This window comes from Brassica napus, chromosome A10 (genome assembly GCF_020379485.1).
Source record: "Brassica napus cultivar Da-Ae chromosome A10, Da-Ae, whole genome shotgun sequence".
NCBI lineage: Eukaryota > Viridiplantae > Streptophyta > Magnoliopsida > Brassicales > Brassicaceae > Brassica > Brassica napus.
The window spans coordinates 7,859,812-7,872,805 of record NC_063443.1 but is presented as its reverse complement, the minus strand read 5'-3'; the positions used below and the strand labels follow the sequence as shown (position 1 = coordinate 7,872,805).

The following is a 12,994-nucleotide window of genomic DNA, read 5'->3' as shown; positions in this document are numbered from 1 at the left end:
GCCCACACGACACACGGTTAAGAGACAAAGGAAGGCTTTGGTTTAATAAAAATAATTGATAAGTGGAACAAACCAGACCGGTTAAGATCAGCAAAATAATTTAATCAATTAAAATTCGGTTCAAGGTAACCGGGTCGTTACATCTGTCCTGAAAAATCTGAGTGGGAGAGAAACAAGGTTTGCTTACTCTCTTCTTGATTGTTATCTTTGGTTTATGATTAGGGGTTTTTTTAGCTTCGATAGGTTCTCGTGTGTATACGGTTCAGACAGCTCTTGTCTGAATCTGTCAAGGGTTTAGTTGAGTTTGGAGATATGGTTTTGTTGTGTTTGTGGCATAACTGCGAGTGCTTTATCACCAACTTTTGTTTAGGATAAGAGCCTTCTCATAGTATGTCTATGTCTGGTTACCATGTGTTTTTGTAACTGTGGCTCTACTATATTCAATTGTCACTAAGGTTGCTTGCTGTTTTGATTTGTAGGAGGGACAAAGTTTGCAAGTTGTTTCATATGCAAAGAACACGGGCATATAAGCAAGAACTGTCCTCAAAACAAGCATGGAGTCTACCCAATGGTACAATGCTCAGTTCATATATATATATATATATTTTTTTTGAGTTTTGACATGTTAGACTAATATTATTGGATGAACTTTCATTTAACAGGGCGGTTGTTGTAAAGTATGTGGGAGTGTGGCGCATCTCGTCAAAGACTGCCCTGATAAACTCAACAGAGATTCAGCCCCCACAAAGAGCTCAAGTAACATTTTCTGTTTTAAGCGATTAAAGAGACGGTAAATGCAAATTTCTTTGACCTTATAAAAGATTATAACTATATCTCCCTGACAGGATTCGATGCTACACCACGAGGCAAACTCACCAAGTTCAGTACGGGGATGATCTTGAGGACGATTTCTATGAAGAGCCTAAAAGTAGCAAGAAGAACAAGACTTCTGATGATGTTATTACACCTGATAATGTAGATGAGAAGCGCATCCTAAAAAAGAAACAAGGTCCAACGATTGTCAATTTCTTTGGATGATCACAAATCAGCTAAAAGGGCTCTCAGTTTTGTAGTAAAGATCTAATTTTTTTTTGTTTGTTCTCTATCTGCCTCTCACAGCCATGTAGTGACAAATTGATTGCTATTTACAAGGTTCAGAACAATGTTATGTAATGGGAACCATACAGCAGCCAATTCTGTCTTAGATCCTCTTAACCAAAGATAAATGATATGTTCGATATCTACAAAGCTGTGTGTTTGAACCTCTGAACATGATTCTGATGCACTGTTAAGACAAAACCCAAAAGAAAGAAGCAAACATAATACACTTTCATCCCATTGTTAGTTCGCAAGATCTTGAACCCCTTGACACAACTTCCAACTCCTTAAAGATTTGAAGCTTGCGCTCCCACTCGAATAAATCAGGGTAGTAGATAATTGCAGTCACTAATCGGCTCGCATTCTTCAAGATATAAATCGCCATTTCTTTCTCTACGTCTTCTGTTCCGTTATAGTCTCTCCACTCAAAGGTTTCGAGATGGTACAGCAAACACTGAGGAACACAACTTGGCTGCGTCCAGAAAACTTTACGATCCTCAGTCACCGAATGGTTCTGCAATCAATGGTAAAAGTGCATTTAGACTTTTTAAAACGGAAACCAAAACACGATTGATAGATAGATTTGGGTTAGGAAAGAAAGTACCAGTGCAAGCTTGAGAACTTTTAGTTTAGGTGAATGTTGGAGCACACTCATAAGCATATTCATCCAATTACTTTCACATGAACAAATCTTTAAAAACACAAGCTGAGATAAAACAATACCAGTAGGGTACTGCACCTAACACGACACAAGCAAACAAAAGTTTCAGATTTTTTTCGGTACCAAGAAAAATCTAAAAAAAAAAAAAGAAGAAAAGCAGACTCTACCTCTTCAGGTAAGCATAAAGATATACGCTTGAGCCGGGAGAAAGATTCAAGAACCTTAGCATGGCAGGACACAGATAAGAGATTTGCCTCGACAAGTTGTGGCATATTATTATTACCAAACAACTTTAGTTCACCGAAGTAGTCCACAATTGTTAACTGCTTCAAAGAATGGTAATGTACCACAAACACATCGTTCTCAGTCTCCAAGTCTTGCAATGTATTCCTGATGGAAAACTTCTCCAGGGAAGGCACATTAATAGTAAAAGTCACCACATTGTCATCGTGACAAGTTTCTACAACCAAGTCTTCAAGAACAGGGCAATCTGATATAAGCCTCACGAAAGATTCTTCGTCTGCATACTTGACAAACAGCAGACGAAACGTCTTAAGAGATTGAAAGCTAACTCGAGATGGAACTTCCGAAATAACCACCTTCCGAAGTTCCAAAGTCTCTAGTGTTGCGCATCTGAACAGTGTGCTAGGCAGTCTTATAATCCCGTATTCAGGGAAAAACCGTATCTTCAAATCACGCACGAAACGATCAACTGCAAGTCTAACCCATAGATCAATCTCGGAAGCACTGCATCCTGAAACACGGTTGAGATGAAAACGTTCGAGAACCGGGGCTTTATGTAGTAGTAAAGTCCCATAAACAAACTGCGAGCAGCAGTGATCATTCTCACTAGCCTCTGCATCCTCCTCTTCCCTATCATCATCTTCCTCTGGGTAATCACCAAATATTAGTCTTGGCACTAGTGTCCAAAGAGAAATCCATCGTTTAGACAAAACTCTCATGGCAACTACCTCTTTTGTTGGGACTAGTGACAATATTTTTATGAGCAAATCATCTGGTAATTGACTTATCTTGTCCATATACTATAAGAACACGTACAAACAACTCCCGAAACTTGCACTTTTTTCAACTTTCACTTGTCTTCCGGAATCACAGATCGAAAAGATCAAGACTTTTCGATCTGATGCTAACCTGGAAACAAACCCAAATACGAAAGAACTGTAAATTTCAAAAGGAAATCGATTTTTCAAGCAAATTCAAATTTCTCACGAGAGAAACACAGTAGCAATAGAAAGACGAAACGACAAAGAAAGTGAAATTAAAACATTGTAAGTGGAACTAGAACCTCTCCTCTCAACCGTTGATCATTTGAGAACTGAGATAAAAGGGATACACCCTAAACCAGAATTGTTTTTTCCTGTGAAAACGGTTACTCAATATTGGATCAAACCCTAAAGTTATGTATGGGTTAGTGAATTTAAGCGAAAAGAACACTTCTTTTTATTTGTACAGTGTCTTGTCGGAGTTTTTTTTTTTTTTTTTTTTTTTTTGTCAGCTGCCATTTACTCTAAATCAAATGACCGAAGAGCAACTCCGTCTGATCGGGTTTGATTTACAGTATATAAAAAAAATATAGTCTCTGGTTTTTGCTTATTTTGCTAATGCATTATCCGCCCGACCATTCCTATTTCGAAAAATATGAGACATGCTCACATTCTCGAAATCCTCTTGTAATTTCTGGAACACCTCAATTTTTGTCGCAAATGTTGACCAATCTATCAGAATCTTGTCAGAGTTTAAAGTTTGCGTCTTTGGCTTTGTTAACTTTTTCTATCCGTCATCTCCAAATCCAATCAAATGATCCATCCGGATATTATTGGGATTGTTCTTTTCTTAATCGAAATGGTTCATTAGATGGATTATCTGGCTTTGATAAGCTATCGAAATGGCTTAGATAGCATCGGAGCTAGTCTCCACTCCTCTCGTTCATTGTTATTATTTGGTGTTAGATGTGCATGGATCGTCTGGCTTTCATCTCTTAATAGTTAGAGTGTAGCAATTTGTTGCTCCTATGGAATTAGGAGAGGCTCAGACTCTCCGATCTGGTCATCTTCTATCTTGCACTAATGTCGGAGCTCCGGATCCTTTCGATCGACGGTAGATTTTGTTTGTTTCTCTGATTTTATGTGTTTCAAGTGGGGATGGTGTTGCTGTTCTATTTATCTGTCCATTTGGTTTGTTCGTTGGTTCGTCATGCTAGTTATCTGCAGATTTTTTTCTCGGTTTGTTCGTTGGTTCATAGTATTTTTTGTTGGGTTTACTGATGACGAAGTTTCTTTACAGTGGTTTGTTGTTTATCATGCAAGCTATTCCTCATGTGTGGTATGCTCCCAAAATTGGTGTTTTAGAGTAAATTTTGTTATTGGAGACCGATGCTTCTGCGTGGAGATTTTTAGTGTCTTTGATCTAAATGGGTAAGGATTCGTTATTTAGAGTTGGACTTTGGATCATATGACGCTCTTCTCAAGCTGCTACTGTTGACAAAAATCAGAGTTTGTAGTTCTTAGAGTTCTAATTTTGGATTTTCATTCATTCCTTAAGTTCAAATTAAGCATCTTACAGCCTCCCTTCCTCTGGTACTCTTGCTCTACAAATCCTCCAGGATCTTAAGGTCATTGAAGATTCGGTGAGAGAAGAACCTGGCTGTGTCATCTGTTTCAGCGAGTGTTAAGACTTTTGTACGCAGTTGGATGTTGCTTCAGAAGATTCTTTTTTTACTCCACCATATGGCTGTTCAGAAAGCAATGATCTAAACCCATCTCAGCTCGAAGGGATATGTGGTACCATTGCCATACTCTTACCACAGTCTGAAATGGAATGACCTACTTTCTCTCCTTTGGTGAGACGTTCTGCCATGCTGCCCATTGGTGGTGTCTTGCTTGTTTTTCCTATGTTGTTCTCGTCATGTTTTTCTCTACGAGCAATGTCTTAACCGACCTTGTTTGACCCAAAAAAGGTATATTTGCTGGTGATGTTTGTTGGAATCATACAATAAAGAATCTAAGGATAATGATTAGATTCTTGAAGTTTAGGAGAAATCTTCATAGAATCCAAAGAGAAAAAGAACATCCAAAAGACTTTATTAATCAAAGATTGCATTACAAGAATGATTTCTAGTGTAAAGTGAATCAAATAATGTATAAAATCCTTATAAAATGTGTTCTAGATCTAAATAGAAAAGAGAAGATCCTTTCTAATAAGGAGGTAGCTCATTATTTATAGAAGAAAGATGTCTAGAGTTTCATAATGAAGTGGGCCTAATTCAATGTTTAATGGGCCTTGAGGGAGGATGTAAATCCACCCCCAACATACCTTTTGGTCCGGTTTATTTGCTCCCATTATGGATTGTAAACACTGAAACTTTCTTTGAATGAATGAAAATCCAGCGTTAAAAAAATATGGATCATCAAAATGAAATTCTGTCCGTTTGTTCATATTTATTTTCAACTAGAATACTTTAGTACACAAATTACTTATTTATTTATTTTTATTTAATCCTAGTTTATCTTTATTTAACTATATTAATTATTCAAAATATAATTATTTAAATTATAATTTTTGTAGGAAATATAATTTTGAGGTTTTGCTACTAATGGGAGATAGCAGATCGAGATGAATAGCATGTTACTACTAATGGGATATACATGTATAAATCTAGATATCAAGTAGAAAGAATGTATCTAGATAGAGATATGACGTTACCAGAGTATGGTCCTTTGGTAATTCCATTGAAGGCTTACTGCTGGAAGGTACGCTCTCCACCTAAGATGAAACATTTTATGGCAGATGGTATCAGGATGTATAGCGCTTAAGAAAAAATTAAAAGCAAGAAGAATACAAGGGGATACAACCTGTGCACAATGTGGAGCACCCGAAGAATACATAAATCATATATTTTTTAATGTGCAGCGGTTCAGGCTTGGGCACTCTCACGAATTCAATAGAACTCAGACATCTTTCCCACTGAATCACTTTTTGCAAACATGGATCATTTATTTTGGAGGGTTTATCCAGAATTAGAAGATCATCAATTTGCCTGGATTTTATGGTACATATGGAAAGGAAGAAACAAGAAAGTTTTTAGAAATTTGGATATTGATCCTATATATATTCTCAAATTGGCGGAAACAGAGTCTTTACTTTGGGCTGAGGCACATAATTCACTTACACATGGAATCGATCAAACTCGATTTCCAGTAGAAGAAAGAGACCGTCTATCCCAGGTAGATGGTGTTTTACGGATGGATCATGGAAAAATCAGGAAATTTATTCAGGACAAGAGGGGGGGGGGGATATAGAACTCTGGAAGGTTTTGATGATTTAATGGGAGTGAGGAATACAAAAGCGAGTCAGTCGCCACTGCACTCGGAGATAGATGCTCTCATTTGGACAATGGAAACATTTTTTTGTTACTTTTGCAACAGATTTTTCTCAGTTGGTGAAGATGGTTTTGGAAACAGAAGAATGACCAGTCTTTGCAAGTTATTTGGAGGACATACAAATCTTGAAGAGAAGTTTCAACAGCTCAGAGCTCATCCATATACCACAAACGCAAAATTCAAGGACGGACAGTCTCGCACGCAGAAAACAACCGTCGTTTGTTGTTCATATAGATGTGGAGCTACGAGTTTGGTTTACAGAGTCTATATGAGTCTGTTTATGTTGTTGACATAATAATAATAATAATAATAATAATAATAATAATAACTATTATTATTATTATTATTATTATTATTATTATTATTTTGAGGTTTTAGAGAAAAACAAAATTTTTTATTTTGGCGAAAATAAATTTTGCAGTTTCAGTGAAAAAATATGATTTTTGTGGCTTTGATTGAAACATGATTTTTTGATTTTGGCGGGAAAAATATTTTTTTGTGGTTATAGCAGAAAATATGTTTTGCGGTGTTGAGGGGAAATGTGTTTTGCGGTTCTGCCGAAAAAATAAGTTTTGCGGTTTTGCCGGAAAATGCATTTTGGGCGGGAAAATGCATTTTTGCATTTTGGCAAAAAAAACGTTTTATGATTTTGGGAAAAATACGTTTTTGTAGTTTTAGTGGGAAAATATGTTTTGGCGGTTTTGACGAAAAAGCTTTTTTGCAGTTTTAGCGAAGAAATGCGTCCTTTTGCAGTTTTGGCAGTAATGTGTTTTGCGGGTTTGGCAGAAAAATGAGTTCGTTAATATCTCAATAAGAAAATCATATGACAGTTGACTTGTATTGTCCAAAATTTCAAAAACTAGCTTTTTTCTTTCAAGTTGTACCTCTCAGTACCAGAAACTATAAACCAATGACAGAAAGATCAAACTATCCGAATTATTTTTATCCTGGAAACGACATCATTACAAAAAGAACAGTGAAATTTCAAAAGGGCATCAGTTTAAGGGATTAAGGGCAAAGCCTGAAGCAATAGAAAACGAAAAATGCAAATCAAAGTCAGAGACATACCCTTGTAAATTATCGACACATTCTAGGAAGCAAAGTCCACTTTCACATATTTCATTTGAGAATTGAGATGATAAAATCCTATGTCTTCATGTGGATCATAACAAAACGGAATTGAACCACCACCACTATATCATTGGACCAAAGATTTTAAAATCGGACAAGTAACAAAGTCATACTTTTATCATTAACGTAGAGCATCTCGTTAGAATAGTTATTTTGTTCAAAGCACTCTTAGAAAATGAAGCAAATCATGGGGGTGATTGGTTGAGCTGTAACAGTAGAAAATTTATTTTAGAATTTAGTCTGTAGGATTTTTGATTTAACTTTAACAGATGTAGTTTTAAAATTTCCTACAGCAAAAAAAATGGAGCTTTAGAAAATAAGACTTTTATAGCTATTTTCTTTGTTTTTTTTTTGCTGTAGCTTATATCAGGTGACTTTAATGACATCCTCAAAAACTCAGAGAAAACGGGAGGACCTGCTCGCGGAAGGTTCTTTCACTGCTTTCCGGACTTTCGTATCTCAATATGGACTTTGGGATCTAAAGCACTCCGGCAATCATCTTTCCTGGAGAGGTACAAGATACACTCACTATGTAAGATCGATGCTTGATAGATCCATGGTTAACTGCTCTTGGAATGAGCTCTTTCCTTTGGGAAGATGTCGGTATTTGAGGTTCGAGGGCTCTGACCATCGCCCTCTTGTAACTTATTTCAACAAATCGGGACCACAACGAAAAGGGATGTTCAGATTCAACAGATCACTTACAGATAAGAAAGAGGTTGAGGAAGTTGTGGAGTCCGAATGGAATGGCTCTCCCTTGGCTTCGGTTATCAGCAAGCTAAACTCCTGTCGAAGGGGAATTATTCAGTGGGCTCGAGAACAAAACTTGAAGAACAACCATATCATCCTCCAGAATCAAGAGGCCCTGGAAGAAACGCTTTCTGCAGCAACTCCGAATCAGGAACTCATTGACCAACTAACCAGCTGCCTCATAACTGCATACAAGGAGGAGGAAAGCTTCTGGTTACAACGCAGTCGCATTCAATGGTTGAAAAGTGGGGATAGGAACACATGCTTCTTTCACGCTGCAACTCGCCAACGCCGTCTGATCAATTCCTTATCTGTAATAGAGGACGATGAGGGAAGGATTGTATATGAAGAAGAGCAAATATGTACTGTGAACTCAGAATATTTCAATAATATTTTTAAGACCAACAGCAACACAGATTTTGGCAATCTCTCAGGGGTTCTCAGCTGCAAAGTCTCGGAGGAAACTATCCGCCAACTAACCCTTATACCGAGTGATTCAGAGATAAAAGAAGCCGCTTTCTCCATCAATAGTGGAAAAGCACCGGGACCAGATGGATTTTCTGCTAAATTCTATCATGCTTACTGGCACATCGTCGGGAAAGATGTATGTAGAGACATCCGAGAGTTCTTCGTCTCTGGCAATCTACACCCGCAGCAAAACGAGACTCACGTCCGACTGATCCCAAAGATCACAAGCGCTAGGAAGGTAGCTGAATATCGTCCCATTGCCTTATGCAATACACATTACAAAATCATTGCGAAGATATTGACAAGAAGGCTGAAACCACTCCTGCCTGGCCTCATCTCTATATCACAGTCCGCCTTTGTCTCGGGTCGAGCAATAGGAGATAATGTGTTGATCACCCATGAGATCCTTCACTTCCTTCGCACCTCGGAAGCCAAGAAATATTGTTCTATGGCCGTAAAGACAGACATGAACAAAGCTTATGATAGAATCGAATGGGGCTTCCTTCGCGCGGTGCTGGTTCAGTTGGGTTTCGATGCGAAATGGATCTCTTGGGTCATGAGCTGTGTCGAATCAGTCTCGTATTCCTTCCTCATCAATGGTACTCCGATGGGCTCAGTTAAACCCTCCCGTGGAATACGGCAGGGGGACCCCCTATCCCCCTATCCCTTTATACTTTGCACAGAGGTCCTCTCATCTATGTGTGATAAGGCGCTACTAGACGGCTCACTCCCGGGTATTAGAGTTTCCCGTGGTTCCCCACAGATTAACCACTTATTATTTGCGGATGACACTATGTTTTTCTGTAAATCCAGCCCCTCTAGTGTCCCGACCTTACTGAAGATAATGCGCACATATGAAGGTCTCTCGGGCCAATGCATAAACTTCTCAAAGTCTGCCATTACCTTCTCTGCTAGAACTCCCTCAGAGGTTAAGCTTTGGGTAAAAGCGGCCTTAGGTATTGATGCTGAGGGTGGGCTAGGAAAGTATCTTGGACTACCTGAGCACTTCGGGAGGAAAAAACGAGACATCTTCGCATCGATTCTAGACCGCATTAGACGAAAATCCCTAAGTTGGACTTCAGTATGAATGCGTTATTCTGCGTCTGATAACGAGTTGTGCTCCGGCCCCAGATACACTAGCTTGGCTCCTGGACAAATCTGGTGTATATACCACGAAAACAGGATATGGAACGGGTTTAAACATTGACGATCGGGCCCCTCCTGAGGTTGGGTTTAATTGGACTAAAAGCATCTGGAACGTTAAAACCGCTCCAAAGCTGAAAGATTTCTTGTGGAAGGTGGTCCGTAGAGCTATCCCCGTGAGTGCCAATCTGGAAAACATGGGAATTCTACCCTTTGGCTGCAAGACGTGCAACGCAAGAGAGGATGATCTACACGTGTTCTTAAACTGCGAGGTGGCAAAACTGGTATGGGATCTGGCTCCGCTATCTACTCGACCTTCCTCGCTGACCCCCTCCATTGCATCACTGATTTCTAATGCTCCCATTCTTACGAATCTACCCCCTATTGGTCTTACGGTGCCCCTATGGCCATGGATTTTGTGGAATCTATGGAAAGCTAGGAACAAACTCTGTTTCGAAAACATGATTTTTTCTAGTATGGAAATCATTGCAAAAGCTATATCTGATGCCAAGGAGTGGCAATCTGCTCAAAGCCAGGAGACGACGCAAGAGCTTACCTCAGCCCCTCAAACTACCCGACCCAACTCTGCCTTACTAAGCGATGGCCCTCCCCGCACTGTAAGATGTAATGTTGATGCAGTGTGGGATCAGAGATCAGGAAATTGTGGCACCCGAGCAATCTTTTCAGGTGATAATACCTACCCGCTATCGAGTCCTCGCAGCAACTCACACAGTCATATCTCATCGGCGTTAATGGCTGAAGCCCTCGCCATCCGTTCTGCGGTCATGTATGCCGCATCATCAAATGTTAAAGTCCTAATGATTCTGTCTGACTCCCTCTCCCTGGTCAAGTTACTGAAGGAAAGGAGGTCCATCCCAGCGTTGTTTGGAATTGTGTTTGATATCTATCACGTTAGCTCTACCTTTGATTCTGTCTTTTTTCGATATGTTCCCCGCTTGTGTAATGTGGAGGCTTATGCTGTGGCAAAAACAGCCCTTTCATTGCTTAACGAATCCTCCGTCAATGGAGTGTAAGACCTTTTTACTTGAATGAATGAATGAATGTTTGATAAAAAAAAAGTATGATTGGTGATTTTTAAGACTGTAGATAAAAATTAAAGCTAAAGTCACTTGCTACAGCCCAACCAATCACCCCCCATGTTCTTTAATGATTTGCTTATATTTTTATTCGTAAAAGAAATATTTTAAGCATGATATCCTTTTATTTATTATTAAGAGATAATTACTCAATTAGTATAGAAAAAGTTATTATATAACTAGAATAGCATACATTTTCTGAAAATTACTCAAATGTTGGTTACCCCTAGTGAATTACAATAAACACTCTTGGTTAGTTTTTTTATACTGTGACTATTTATAGTAAAAATGATTAAAATTATTATCAAATCCACGTCACTAATAACTGTAATCCACGTCACTAATAAATGTGATCTCAATTAAAAGACGTTTAACTTAAAAATTCCATTGATAAAAAAACTTAAAATTTCTTTCGTCGATTAAACCCTCACTGCCATTTGAGTCGACACTGTCTTCTACGAAATCATCTTCTCCGCAATCGTCTTCTCCGTAAGCGTCTTCTCTGAAATAGTCTTCTCCGCAATCGTCTGAAATCGGCTTCTCCGGTATGATTTGATACTTTACTTTGAATTTTCGAGTTTGTGCCTTAGTTTTATTTATGTTGTGGCCGAGTTAGTTTTTTGTTGCGGCTGATTTATATATGCAGTTGTGGCTGAGTTACTTCCTGCCGATCTCTGAAAACTTAGCTATAAGCAGATTGCGTTCCGAGGAGAAAAGGCATTTACATTCCAAAAACACCCAAATTGGTGATTGTGGGGGTGTATTCATTGACTTTTTTCGAGTGTATGATTGACAGTCCTTACTTTGCTTGAAGAAACGAGATTATCGGTGGTGGGTTATGATGATTATTGGATATTTGATGAAGGGCTACATGAGAAGAAGGAGAAGATACGATTGAGGTATGTCTCTTACTCTCTTTCAAATTTTGTATTGTTTGTGGTTTATACCTGTTGGATCCAATTTCGGTCAGTATGTAAATGGGCCACGATCAACTAAATGGGCCACAATCAACTAAATGGGCCGTGAAGAGTTAAAGCCCACAGCGAGCACTCGAGTTCCAAACGGAGACTTCGAAGATCCAGAGATCACATAATGATTGCTGAGATCGCAGAGCAGTTGCGAAAATCACGAGAGCGGCATGCTATAAGAGGAGGTGGACATATAAGGAAGAGGACACGTTGAAAACCCTAGAGAGAGCTACACCCACACTTTGACCTTGTTTTCATCGATCTTTAGACCTTTTCCTTGAACGATCTCATTGTAACATTCGATCTCGTTTTACTCATTGTATTCACTCTCATTCATCAATAAAAGTCCATTGTTACCTACCGGAAACTGATTATATCGTTGTGTTCTAAAGATATCGTTGCCTACATAATTTATTTTCTCCTGATTAAACTCACAATCACTATCAAATTCTTAGTGTAGATTTTAGTGAAACTCATCTGCTCGTGGCTCATATATTGTTGTTTCTACTGCATACCTCTCGTGATAGTGATCATCTGCCCAACTGCCAATTGAATAGTTTCCTTCTTGTGCATGGTCGATTCCATTGTCGATCGATGTGTAGTTGGTGATGTTGGTTGATGCTCGTGTACGGTTTGTCTGGTGATGATGAGTGTCGATCGATGTGGTGTAACCTCTGTCGATCGACGTCGCATTCCTTATCCTATAAGAATTGTGGAGAAGTTTATCTTCTTTTGTAAGAAAAGCATGATACTCCATAGCTCGTTCCTCCTTGTAATCCTCATCATAATCTTATGTATGCAGATTATCTAAGTCTGAAGGTGTTGTAGTGTCTATAGCAAAAGTGGAATTGTAGTAGTCATTCTCCCAACTGTCAATAGAACCTTCTGTAAAATCTTCTATGACATCGCTTGGACTACTGTCGATCGATTCTTCGAGGTGATTGTCGATCGATTTTTGATGGTTGAAACTGTCGATCGATGTTGGGGTGTGAGTCTCGATCGATTCCGAATAGTCTGTTTCGTACTCAGCTCCACAGTGACATGCTGCTATGAGTCCTTGATCATCTTTGATTCTTCTGGAGGACGTCTTTGGCTTTATAACTGGAATTGGATCATAGTATATGTGCAAGTCTATGAGGGTCAAGCACAACTGGTTGGTTTTCATGTTGCATACTGCTCTTACTGTTGACAAGAAAGCTCTTCCAAGTAATATAGAAGAGTTCCAGTTCAGCTTGATATCCAAGACATGAAATCTACTGGAACTAGGGCATTACCAAC

At 38.8% G+C, this 12,994-nt stretch overlaps 1 protein-coding gene and 1 pseudogene across 1 annotated transcript; one reads left to right on the top strand and one right to left on the bottom strand.

Moving 5' to 3' along the window:
• The first annotated feature begins 186 nt into the window (after nucleotides 1-186).
• Nucleotides 187-1,189, top strand: LOC106403375 (annotated as a pseudogene).
• Nucleotides 1,190-1,206: 17 nt separating this feature from the next.
• LOC106405371 (F-box/FBD/LRR-repeat protein At5g56420) lies at nucleotides 1,207-3,236 on the bottom strand. Its single transcript, XM_048742758.1, has 3 exons — nucleotides 1,927-3,236; nucleotides 1,703-1,837; nucleotides 1,207-1,612 (listed from the first exon to the last, which is right to left on the bottom strand). The coding sequence occupies exons 1-3, from the start codon at nucleotides 2,797-2,799 to the stop codon at nucleotides 1,331-1,333; spliced, it is 1,290 nt and encodes a 429-aa protein (XP_048598715.1). The 5' UTR covers nucleotides 2,800-3,236; the 3' UTR covers nucleotides 1,207-1,330.
• Nucleotides 3,237-12,994: the final 9,758 nt, after the last annotated feature.